The sequence below is a fragment of the Rana temporaria genome, chromosome 3 (genome assembly GCF_905171775.1).
Source record: "Rana temporaria chromosome 3, aRanTem1.1, whole genome shotgun sequence".
In the NCBI taxonomy this organism is placed as follows: domain Eukaryota; kingdom Metazoa; phylum Chordata; class Amphibia; order Anura; family Ranidae; genus Rana; species Rana temporaria.
In genome coordinates, this window is record NC_053491.1 from 359,630,687 (window position 1) to 359,643,860 (window position 13,174).

General features: G+C 42.2%; 1 protein-coding gene across 4 annotated transcripts in view; it reads right to left on the reverse strand.

Moving 5' to 3' along the window:
- Positions 1–353: 353 nt before the first annotated feature.
- Positions 354–13,174, reverse strand: part of KDM5A (lysine demethylase 5A) — a 76,701-nt gene continuing 63,880 nt past the window's right edge. For 3 of the 4 annotated variants that reach the window (XM_040345264.1, XM_040345261.1, XM_040345263.1), the window contains 4 exons: positions 12,664–12,823; positions 10,167–10,387; positions 8,331–8,738; positions 354–1,564 (listed from right to left, as the gene is read on the reverse strand). In XM_040345264.1, coding sequence (XP_040201198.1) covers positions 1,352–1,564; positions 8,331–8,738; positions 10,167–10,387; positions 12,664–12,823 — 1,002 coding nt within the window. In that variant the 3' untranslated portion in view covers positions 354–1,351. The remainder of the gene's footprint in view (positions 1,565–8,330; positions 8,739–10,166; positions 10,388–12,663; positions 12,824–13,174) is intronic. The other variant, XM_040345262.1, reaches the window with a different exon arrangement.

Genomic DNA, 13,174 nt, shown 5'->3' on the forward strand with positions numbered 1-13,174 from the left:
CACTTCTTGTCACATTTCTGGGAACCTAAAGCTGACCATAGATCGACTTCTGTCAAGCAGGAGTGGCTGCACATGATTGAAATTTGATCAGTCCCTGCTGAACTGGCCACATTTCAATCCATCTATGGCCAGTTGTACTGCCACTGCTGCAGAGGACCAGTAACCCAACATCTGAAGGAAATCGACAATTCCGGGAGTCTCGATTTTTGTGGTCCCAGCAGATTTTACTGTTACCTCCCTCAGGAAAGGGTCTCTTTAAACCAATCAAAGTTCTGTATGCTTTCACCAAATTCTCAGCCAATAATCCAACACCCACCGCTTAATGACAAAATGCAGGTCTCTCAATACCAAAGGACTCTCAATACCAGATTTTTACTCAAGCTAACAAAACCAAAAGCAAACGTTCACCAAATTTTTATAAATAATGTATCTATCCACCCAGAGTCTTGAATGTTTTTCACTTCAACTTTTTTGATAAAATATGTATATCGCAAAGGAAAAACAATGACAAAAGGAAAAAAAGGCTTTTCAAAGACTCCTTATTGATCTCCGGTTTACAAGAAATCTTGTACTATGGGAGAAAATCTTTAAACAGTCAGTGTCAGGAGGGAGACCGGGCCAGGAAAGGTCTAAGGTTTTTCATTCTACTTTGGGCTTTTCTGAAACCAAAGATTACTGCAATCCTTCCACCTGCCCTCTTCGGCACATGGCAATCTCTCTGCACCGTCGGCAAGATTAACCATATGTGCAGGAGCTCCTTGATGAGATGCAAAACCGTTGATTTGCACTATGATGGTGCTATACAACTGTTGGAAGCATTTAGAAAGTGGTCCAGCTCTTTGTAATGATGGTCAATCTCTCTTGCTCTGCATCCAAGTTACAGCATCCACACAAAAAGCATAAAGGAAACAAAAACAAAATAAAATATCACCTGAGCGAGCAAACACCCTCTGTGCATTGTGCCCGGGTTTGTGGGGAATGGGCATTTATTATAAAAAGTTACTTTAAGAAGTTTCAGGAGAGACTGAAACTGTTACGAAATTATGAAAAAAAAAAAAAAAAAAAAAAAAAAAAAATTTGGGTTAAGCCGTCAATGCTTTCAAAGCTACAGAGTTCAACCTGCAAAAGGGTCCAAAACAGCCCAAGGCATTAGTACAGTTTGATGACTGGGTTTCTCCAACTGACCACAGAAATCTTCCCGTGTCTGAGACCTCCCCTTTTGAAGAACACACGGTGCAGAAAGGGGGCTACCTAACATGAGTGGCTCTACAGACACAGGTAGAGGATGGTACTTTTTAGAGCTACATAAGAAGAGGAGCTGCCAAAGTCTTTTTTAGAAGTATCTGTGATGCTAGCTGACTTCCTGTTTCACCTCGATGCTCGGCATAGGAAACCCTGGTGGGCAACTCAGGCTGGGAGGGCAGGGGGGACAAGGTCCCGGGACTCTCTTGCAAGTACAGTTCGTGCAGATGTAATCCTCGTTCTCTGCCATCTCGGAAGACACGCCGACACAAACTTGGTGGAACCACTCATCGCAGCCGCCATCGCACTGCACCCAATCAACCTGCATGAAGCAAAGGAAAATGTCAAACTGGGGACACATGAACTAGGAGCATACCTAAATATTTAACATCAAATACATATATGCAAGCCATTTTATCTGCCAAATCCACCCAGTCCCAAGATTTACACACACAGCACACCCAGGCTTGTCAGGGGAGGGTACTTTTTACTTTCAGGTCTACTTTGTGACTGGAAGGTATAAGACAAACTGAAATGCTCATCTGTTTGGCTCCTTGTGCTGCTTTTTCCTCTCCCTTCTCTTAAAATCTGCTGTAAACCATTTCTAGAGGCTGATACCAGATGAAATTCAGACACTTACCCCACTTGCCTTTCAAAAAAAGTACATTCAAATTATGTATTTCTGATTACAAAGCCACATTTGTGTCTTTTTTAGTTAGTTGCCAGAAGTTTAGCATTTAAGAAGAGTTTTTCTTCTTATGTGCGCACACAAAGAAACGCTCTCTTTTTCCCCCTTTGGTTGGCATACTTACTAGGGAGCCTTTAGGGAAAGAGTTTCACCAGGTGTACTGTGGCCCCGAACCTCTAAAAGACTCAGACACTCACAGTACACCTGCTGAAGAAGCCTGACTGAAAAAAGATCTCGATAGAAAAAAAAAAAGAAGAAGAAGAAACGTCTACTAGAAAGGGTTTTCTTCTCTCAATTCTCCTAAAACACTTGCACAAAACTAGAGAATGATGGGAGTGGCAGGGGTTATATTTGTCTGACCAAAAACTTTGCCTGCTAGTGTTCAATCTCCTGCAGCCAGCAGTGTAACTCACTCTAGTGGCGACCTAGTGGATCTAAAATAAGGCATGCAATGAATACAGAGATTTTCTTAAAAATTTTCCTTATGTTGATGGGGGAAGAGGTGGAACCAGGGAAGGCAAAATATAAGCAGATTAAACATCCGTTTTAACTATTGAAAGGGCAGTTATGTCTGCCGCTGCATAAAAAGGTCACATGGTAATTAACGCTTTGTCACTCAGCACAACCCATGGTACTCAGGAGCTCATGAGAAACTGGTCTTTTCTGGAAGAGGATTATTTTTTAAGAGAAATCCGCAAAGACGGAATGAAATGCAGATTTCCTTCCCACGAGACTAGAGAACAGAAGGCACTTGTTAGCAAACGGAACAGGCTGTTAGCAACTCTAGCACAAGGGACAGTGAATCAGCAAGTTAGCCGTTTACACTTAAACTAAATTCCATGTGTTTCGGTTCTACGCTCCCCATCCACGTACTCCTTTTTTGCTGGCTGTCACTCCTCTCCCAGGTTAAATGATTCCTGGCATCATTCAACCCACTCCATGGGAACCCAGACTGTCATAGACATGCCAACTCTGAGACATAAAGCAGGATAACATTAGAAAATTCTGATGATACTAATGGAATTAAGGTATGTATACTGAGATTTTTTAAAACTTGTAGTGGATGTCCAGCTAAAGCATTTTTTTTTTGGAAAGAATGTGAAAGGATTGGATGGCCTATCCTGAAAGGTGAGTCCTGTGTTAACTGTAGGACAGATGGGATTTTTCCACTGACTGCAGGAACGTCTCGGAGAGAACAGTATAGAGAATGGAGCTCGTTGGCTAAATGGAGAGACCAGAATATTCAGTATCATACCCGAATCTTCCAGTAGCTGTTGATAATATAAAGCAAAAAACATAGCAGAAAGGAAGCAAACACAATTCTCCAAAGGACACAAAGCAAAACTGAGCAGCAGGTGGGAGGGGTTAAAGTTTATATTGTCCATTTCTCCTGCATGTGGCACTTTTCCCCTAGGTTGCTTTATCAAGCTGTCCCCCTCAATAGATTTTTTTTCTTTTTCGGACAAAGACCACTTGGATCTGGGAGGACCCTCCTCCTACCATGGGCATCCTGAAATTAGACAAACAAGGGGCAACAGGAGGCGGAAGGAATCCAGGAAAAGGAAAATCCATGACCCAACGTACCAATCAGAGAAGCGACCACACGGTTACCAGGAGTCAGAGACAACGTCGCTAAACAGTTCCACATTAGATGCTCCAGTCAGGGAGGACATGAAAATTGTTAACCTCTCCGATTTCAAATTAGAGCAGCACCATGTGAAGCTGTTAAACAGAGGTCTCTCCTTCTCTCCTTCCACAGATATAGGATCAATTTGAGATCTTTAAAGGGGTTGGTAAAGGTAAAAGAAAAAAAAAAAAATCCCTAAATAGCCTCCTTTACCCTAGTGCAGTCCTCCTTCACTTACCTCATCCTTCGATTTTGCATTTAAATGTCCTTATTTCTTATTAAAAATCCTCACTTCCTGTTCTTCTGTCTGTAACTACACATAGTAATGCGAGGCTTTCTCCCTGGTGTGGAGAAAACCTCTTGAGGGGGGAGGGGGCGAGCAGAAGTGTCAGGACGCCCACTAACACACAGCTCCTTTCTCCATCTGCAAAGTAGAGAGTGTCCTGACCCTCCTGCTCGCCCCCTCCCAAGAGGCTTTCTCCACACCAGGGAGAAAGCCTTGCATTACTGTGTGTAGTTACAGAAAAAAAAGACCAGACAGTGAGGATTTCTCAGAAGAAATAAGGACATTTAAAAGCAAAATCGAAGGAGGAGGTAAGTGAAGGAGGACTGCACTAAGGTAAAGGAAGCTATTTAGGGAATATTTTTTTTACCTTTACAACCCCTATAAAGACCTCAATCTCTTCCTTAGAAAGGTCTATTTTAGAACACTTTTTCCAGCCAAAGTCCCAGAGACCAGTGAGACTTTTACATTGAACTCCGATGAAATAGTGGCACTCCAACAGTTGGAATCATTACTGGAGAAGGGTGCTATGTCCTCCAGTGATGAAGATACTGACGGATCAGCTAGTTGGAAACGGGATGCTGACCTTAGGATCAGATCTACTACTATGCCCCAGTTTAGAAAGAATAAAAGACTTGGTGTCTGGAGGAAATCTTCCACCACTGGAACGGAAGGCCATCAAGGAATTACGTGATGCTGATGGGGTTATTATTAAATCTAGTGATAAGGAGGGCAATGTCGTTCTCCTCTCTGCTGAAATGTATGAGAGGGAGGTGAACCGACTGCTATCGGACCCACTTACCTACAGCAAGTTGGACCACTATCCGTTTGAAGACCTGGTCCGGCTTATCAATGACAAGCTCAAGTGGGCCTTTGAAGCGGCATTGTTATCCAAAAAAAGAACTAGATTATTTGAAAGTGTTGGACTTCGATGTCCCCACTTTTTAGATCATCACGAAAATCCATAAGCACAGGGAATGCCCACAAGGAAGACCAATAGCATCCGCAATTAGAGGACCTCTAGAGAGGGTGGGAAAATACATTGATGGTCTGATCAAAGACCTGGTGAAAATATTACCATCCTATGTTAGAGACACTGGGAATGTCCTAAATCAAATTCAAGGTCTGATCATTCCTGAGGGAGCTCTCCTTGTGGGAAATTGATGTTGAATCCCTTTATACATCAATTCCCCATGAATGGGATTATTTTGGCTGTCCACCTTTTTCTGGACCAAAAATTTCCTCAAATGGAAATCCAGAATGAGTTTATTCTGGATTTACTGGAATTGGCCTTGAAAAACAACTTTTTTCAGTTTGCCACTTATTTTTTCCATCAACTCTGAGGAACCTCTATGGGAGCCCCCTGGGCACCGGCTTATGCCCGTCTCCACCTGGGTTGGTGGGAGGAAGACACAGTTTTTGCCTCGCCAAAGTACCTCAGCCATGCCTGTGCCTGGCTGAGGTACATCGATGATGTACTGATGGTGTGGACTGGTACCCAGTTAGAGCTCACCACCTTTATAGAGGAATTAGGCAACAATACCGTAATATACATTTAACGTATGTAGTGGATGCTAGCCAAATTCCATTTCTTGACCTTCTGATTAGGATAGAGAATGGTGGACTAACTACCAAGACTTTTCAAAAACCCACACCTGCAAATACCCTTTTGCAGGCTGACAGTCACCATCCTAATTCCCTTAAACGTGGAATACCAGTTGGACAGTTTCTCCATATTCGGAGAAACTGCTCCACAGAAACGGACTACCAACGTGAATCAGAATCCCTTTACCGGAGGTTTCGAGAGCGTGGGTACTCCCATCAGACGTTACAACGAGCAAAACAAATCGCTGGCAAACGCCCAAGGAAGGATGATCTACATACCAGGCAACATGACCAGAAGGACCTCGCTGGGCCAATAAGATTTATCACCCCCTTTGGTACCCAATGGCAGCAACTGGGATCCATCCTTACACAACATTGGCATGTTCTGACCCGATGTGAGGTACTGAAAAGTATAGTAGGTGATCGACCATTGATCACAGCAAAGAGAGCTAGAAACATACGTGATGATCTGGTTCAAAGTGAGTTCAGACGTCCAATAAATAGGAACTGGTTAATGGATATGCCCGGAATCACAGGCATGTTTTCATGTGGCGACTGTGGCACATGCAAATATGTAGACAAATCCAAAACGTTTAGGGATTCCGACTCCAAAGAGACATTTGAGATCAAATCATTTATTAACTGTGCCACGTCTAGGGTGCTGTATATTTTGGAGTGCCCATCCCGCATGTTATATGTGGAAAAAACGAAACGGCAATTACGGGTTAGATTTTCTGAAAAGTATACGCCTAAAAGAGGAAACTCCCATAGCTCAACATTTTTTACAGTGCCATCTGGGTAAAAGCAGAGGACTTAAAGTAAAAAAGTTTTCTATGCCCTGGATCTTCCAGAAAGACAGGGGCACTATGATACTGTACTTATCCAAAAAGAAAAATCTTGGATATTTAGACTCCAAACCTAGGTCTGAACACAGAACTTAGCCTCTTTCTGGAGCCCTAAGCTCTTTTCAGTTTTTGGCCTTCTAATGTGTTAATATGTATGGTATTTGGCATCCTCATCCTCTATTGCTCTAATGCCTTGGGACTGTAACTATTTAGACTTCTTAAATAATTGTTACTGTTATGATACCTATATGGTTACTCAACTGTGCTATGTGTCACTTTAAGAATTTATTGATTCTTTGATCTGTGTCACAGTCTCCGCCTCTTTTAAGGAAATATGCCATAGAACAGTCCCCCGACATTTAGTATCATCTTTATAATGCGTTTTCTCTTTCCCCATTTCGCTCTCCTTAAGCATCTATTTGCCCTGTATTTTCTGCAAATAAATAATATGGCACAATTAAGCCATGCTAGGTATAGATCTCTTTGTTGTATGATGTATAATATATGTGTTCGTAGATCTAACAAGTTACCATAACCACAATCCTGCTTGTTTGTTGTTACCACTAGATAGTACTGTACAATCCAAAAGCAGAGGATAATGATTGGCTATGAGGCCCTATTTAAACTTAGTAACTTTCCCTGCTCCCCATCCAGATGAAGTGATAGAGTTTTATCACGAAACACGTTGATGTTGCGATGCTGTGGGCTGTAGATGATCTTCACCACTTTGACTGAACCCCCATCTTAATGATTCTAGTGACTGTGTACCCTGTGAACACTTGGAATTAGCAGAACCGCATCAATTGCTGTGTATATGCTTTACACCTCTTTCAAACTCCGTTTGAGCCACTGTCCACTACACCTGTGAACTCTGAACCTGTTTGACGCTGTCACATGACCCAGGACATACGTGCTGGATTACCGAGCTGCTTTTTACTTTTCTATTGACAGCAATTGCTCAACTAGCTTCGAGTTTCATACATTGGATTGACTTTGCAATTATGCGGCTTATCTCTTGAATAGGAGCGTTACCACTATCCCTGGAATTGATGGACTGATCCATTTGATTAACTTTTACAGTGATTCCTGCACTCCCTATTCTTCCTGGTGCTATGTTGGCCTATTGCAGTGTTTCTCAATTCCAGTCCTCAGGCCCCCCCAACAGGTCAGGTTTTCAGGATTTCCATTATTTTGCACAGGTGATTTGATCAGTTTCACTGCCTTAGTAATCACCACAGCCTTTTCATCTGAGGGAAATCCTGAAAACCTGACCTGTTGGGGGGGCCTGAGGACTGGAATTGAGAAACACTGGCCTATTGGAACATTGTTTGCAGGATATCTATATTCCCTGGTGAAAGCATTAAACATATAGCCCCAGTTTAAGATCTGTATTTCATCAGCATTTCCAGTGTTCACCCTCAGGGTCATTGTTATCACTGTTACTTTTGATGACTAAATTACGGTATGTCCGGATAACTAGGGGTCAACAATTATATTTTGGTCAAGTGGGATTTCATCATACCCCCACTTTTAGAATACAATGCTGTACTTTTTTACAGTGTATTTATTGTTATTGATTTCGATATTCTGGAGGAACATTACCCTTTGGGAGATTTTGTGTACATCATCCCAGGGGAATTTTTTGACATTTTGCATATTCATTAATAAAGTCTCTCTAATCCACTGATGGTTATGTGTGGTTGATTCGCCCTCAGACTATCGTTTGGGACTCCTTCATGTCCCAACAGGGAAAAAATATACCTGGATTTGAGCTTTAAATGTGGGAAGGGGTTCTAAAGTGGTCCCTAAAGTGCATTTGGACTTAACATTAGCAATGCCACTGTCCTGAGGAAAGGTTCAGTAGGTACACAGAAACAAACTGTACAGTTTAATAAGAGGGGTTTGGACATAGCCATTGTAGTGCTGTATTGTGCTAGAGGTCCTGCAAGATGTAGAAACTACCTTTAAAACAAATATCAAGCACAAACAGTATCAAGTGATGTGAGCAAGATATTCAGAAAATTCTGAAAAATCCCTCACCTTGTCCTTGCATGGGCGCTGGCAGTTCTGTGCAGCACATATGGCGTTCTCGTCATCCGAATCTTCTGCTCCAGACCAGTCGTACTTCGAGGGAATGTCCAAGACCTTTTTTTCCCTCTTCTTCTCGGTGATCTCCTTGTTGAGCTCGGCTTTTGCAGCCGCTGCCTTCTCTTTTTTCCTCTTGCGCTCCTCCTCTTTGGCAAGCCGCTTGGCCAGTTTGCTGAGTTCTTTGGCCTTGTCATGACCCAGCTTGAGTTTTTTCTTTTTGGTCTTGTCAAGCTTCTTCAGCTCCTTGGACCTCTGTTTACCCTCAGTTAAGAACTGCTCTGCCCTTTCCAATTTCCTCTTTCGTTTCTTCTCCGATGACTCTTTCTTTACCTTCACAGGTTTCTCGTCCAGGCTGTCATCCTGTAGGAAGACAAAATGGGTTTTGAAAACAACTCAAAGTGACAAGATAAACCAATCATCCAAACTGTCTGTGCTATTCAAGAAAATTTCTTTACAGCCATGCTGAACAGAGAATGTGGATAGATGGGACTATGGCCTGTTATCTCATACCAAGGAAGAGCTCTTCTAAACAACACCTATCTAGAGGAAGACTTGTTGGGCAGAGTTGGGAATTTTTAACCTGTAGAAACACTAAAAACTTAGAATTATTGTATTTATTGGCGTATAACACTCACTTTTTTACCCTGAAAATAGAGGGTAAACTGTGCCTGCGTGTTATACGCAGGGGGCTGTGGAAAGTTTTTTCCCTGCGTCCCAGCCAATCAGGTTGGCCGGTTCTGGCTACCGGTAACCTGATTAGCTGAAGCGTCATCGAGGGCGGGAGAAGACATGCAGGGTCGAGGACGTGGATGGCTGACTCCAGTAAAGGTAAGTGACGAGGGGGGGGCACGTATCATGTTTTATTTATCTCGTATAGTTATCTCATGTAATAGATCATCCGGCCATCTCATACAACGAATGATCATGTTCAGATGTCATCTCATAATAAATGGTCATGATCTGACCACCCCATATAATAGATCAAATTCTGGTCATCCAATATAAAAAGTGATTATGTTCTGGTCATTTTATATAGTTTTTGATTATGTTCTGGTCATTTAATGTAAAATTACCATCTTCATGTAATAAGACATGTTCTGGCCATCTCATATGATAAGTGATATGCGCTGCATAAGGGGTAATAAATGGTCATGTTCTGATCATTTCATGTAATAGATCATATTCTGGTCATCTAATATACTAAATGATCATGTTCTCATAATCTCATATAAAAAGCGATCATTCATGTTCCTTTAATATCATACAATAAATGATTATACCCTGCATCTTATATAATAGGTGATGGCATGACACAGTGGTGACAATTGATGGCACAGTGGCTGCGTTTGATGGCATAGTGACTGCATTTGATGGCATGGAACAGTGGTGACAATTCATGGCACAGTCACTGCATTTGATGACATGGCACAGTGGTGCGAATTGATGGCACAGTGGCTGCATTTGATGGACACAGTGAGGCTGCAATTTTTTTTTCCCCGTTTGCGCCCCCCCCCAAAAAATTTGGAGCACCAGCCGCCACTGGTAGGGACTGATGTGAATGTACAACATATATGTAAAGTGCTGTGTAAATTGACGGCGCTATAGGAGTACCTGAAATAAATAAAATCCAACATGAAAAAAAAAAAAAATCATCTCTGTGTTTTCAAACTATTTTGAACCTAACTGAATTGACCCTTTAAAACTTTATAAACAAAAGAAAGAAAAACCAATGCAAATCATTTGTCAAAAATTGCCAAATTTCAAATAATTTTGCTGAATATCCAGTACCTCCATAACATGCAGGAACCTCTCCTCTGATGGAGGATGTGTGGCTTGCAAAATACGCCATATATGTTGCGTCTCATCCAGAGACACCTCCAGAAGGTCCCCCAACATCATGAGTTCGTCCAGCTGGCATTTGGCTCCAGGAGAAAGCTCTAAAACAGGGGGCTCCAGGCTACGGGGCACAAGAGGGGTCTTCCGAGGCTGCTTTCTTGGGGTTCCTGAAGCTTTGAAAAAAGAAGATTATCCTGATGTCATGTGTTTAAACTATATCGAAAGCCAAAAAACGTATTTGCATTCAATAGACCAGGGCGGTTTTGTTTCCCGTCAGTCCCCGTCAGAATACAAAAGGTAAGCAGAGGAGATCACCACACGACAAAAAAAAAACGTTTTTGGCTACAGCTCCCTTAAATAGTATGTGACCCCTACATTTCATATTCCTGGTATGTTTGTTGTACCAACTACGTATGTTAAAACGTATCCTGTCCCTTTTGCATTGCTTTATGTGTGTGAGATTCTTGATGATCCTGCCAGTTCCCCTGCTTTGGTGTAGTCATTGAATCCTGCACCACTGAGCTATTGAGTTCTTGATCTATGGAGTAACTACCTGGACTACTCTGTATAGTTTTCCTCTCATAGATTTGTATTGCTAGTAGAGACTCATCCATTGCCCTGCGCTACAGGGTTGTCCTCTATATATAGAAATTTCTTTACATTTTTTTTTGTATTTAACCTCTTGACCACCGCCCCATGTCAAAAAGACGTCCTCTTTTTTAAAGTTGAATATCTCGATAACGGCAGCAGCTGCTGCCACAACCGAGACATTCATCTTTTCAGGGGGCGGTGGTGTACACGATAACGGCGGTCTCCGCGGCGGATTCGCCGCGAGATCGCCGTTATCGGTGGCGGGAGAGGGGCCCCCCCCCCTCCCGCCGCTCTCCCGCGCCCTCCGCCGCTTACCGGAGCCGTCGGTAGCGGCGGAGGGGATCGGATGTGTCCGGCAGCTGAGCGGGGACGGGACTGAAGGAGAAATCTCCTTCACCCGTCCTCATAGCTCTGCTGGGCGGAAGTGACGTCAAAACGTCAGTCCCGCCCAGACTCTTAAAGAAACATTTTTTTTTTTTGTCATTTGAAAAAATGACATTTTTTTTTTTTTTTTTTGCATTTAAGTCTAATTATGAGATCTGAGGTCTTTTTGACCCCAGATCTCATATTTAAGAGGACCTGTCATGCTTTTTTCTATTACAAGGGATGTTTACATTCCTTGTAATAGGAATAAAAGTGATCAATTTTTTTTTTTTTTTTTTCAGTGTAAAAAATTATAAAAATAAATAAAAATAAATAAGAAAACCAAAAAAATTTTTTTTAAAGCGCCCCGTCCCGACGAGCTCGCGCGCAGAAGCAAACACATACGCGAGTAGCGCCCACATATGAAAACGGTATTCAAACCACACAAGTGAGGTATCGCCGCGATCGTTAGAGTGAGAGCAATAATTATAGCCCTAGACCTACTCTGCAACTCAAAAAATGCAACCTGTAGAATTTTTTAAACGTCGCCTATCGAGATTTTTAAGGGTAAAAGTTTGACGCCATGCCACGAGCGGGCACAATTTTTAAGCGTGACATGTTGGGTATCATTTTACTCGGCGTAACATTATCTTTCACAATATATAAAAAAATTGGGCAAAATGTATTGTTGTCTTATTTTTTAATTCAAAAAAGTGATTTTTATCCAAAAAAAGTGCGCTTGTAAGACCGCTGCGCAAATATGGTTCGACAAAAAGTATTGCAATGACTGCCATTTTATTCCCTAGGATGTCTGCTAAAAAAAAATATATAATGTTTGGGGGTTCTGATTAATTTTCTAGCAAAAAAATTGTGATTTTCACATGAAGGAGAGAAGTGCCAGAATTTACCTGGTGGGCAAGTGGTTAACTTTCCAGTAGACAAGTGCATATAAGCACTTTCTACTGTTCTCATTGGGATCTCCATTGTCCCCAATACGCACACCTATATACTACCTGTAGCTTTACCTTCCTAAAATTATAGACATTCCTGTGGTGGTGGTGGGGGTACAGTCAGCACAGTAATTAGAAAAGGACCAAGTTCTATGAGCAAGTTTAATGCTAGTTCTTCTTTAATCCTGATCTGTGTAGAAATCAATGACCCACATTCAGCCTAGTACAAGGATCTGAGGAGTTCCAAGGGGTTTGATTAAAACAAGCTGTAGCACTTTAGAATTGTTCCCATCTTGCCTAAATTGTTTTAAGCTGGATCAGGTTCACTCTTAATAAAAAAAAAAAATACAAAAAAAAACACAACAACAACAACAACAACAACAACACACCACTGCTAACCTCAACGGGAAATTACTGGTTAAGCTGCTAAAGAGATAAAAGTCCCTGGAAATCCCATCCAACCTCAAAGAAAAAGCACTCCTTCAACCCCTAAAATAAACAAGGCAGTGCAATCATTCTATGGAATAATGGCGTTCCATACTCACTTTGTATGCAGCTCTTGGAAGCGGAAGAATATGCGTGTTCTGCACAGAACGAGGGGGTGGCCCACATATGACTGACCACTTCCTCTGATTTAATTGGAATCTCCTCATCACAGAACAGGTTGGGTTCTAGGCTGCTTGAGGACTTGATGCTGCCAGGCTCCTAGGGGGGGGGGGGGGGAAATTGTGCTTGTTTAAGGCAGAAATCCAGCCAGAATACAAGATTGAAATGAATAGCACATTAAAAGATATGATAAAATAACTTTTTTTGCAATATTCAGCTTTAGTTACTTCCTCCCCTGGCGCCAGAAGGAAGATCACCTCTCCCCCCTCCCTCCCTCTGGGACATGTGAAGCCACAGCCGGGTGCCCACAGTTAGACTGCCGGCACCGAAGAGAGGAGGGGGCAAAGGAACGAGCATTCCTGCACACGCACTTTTTGCAGCAGCTGATTTTCAAATGGGTGGAACTCCGCTTTAACTCTTTATGTTTCGCTCACCGAACGAGCTTCGTCA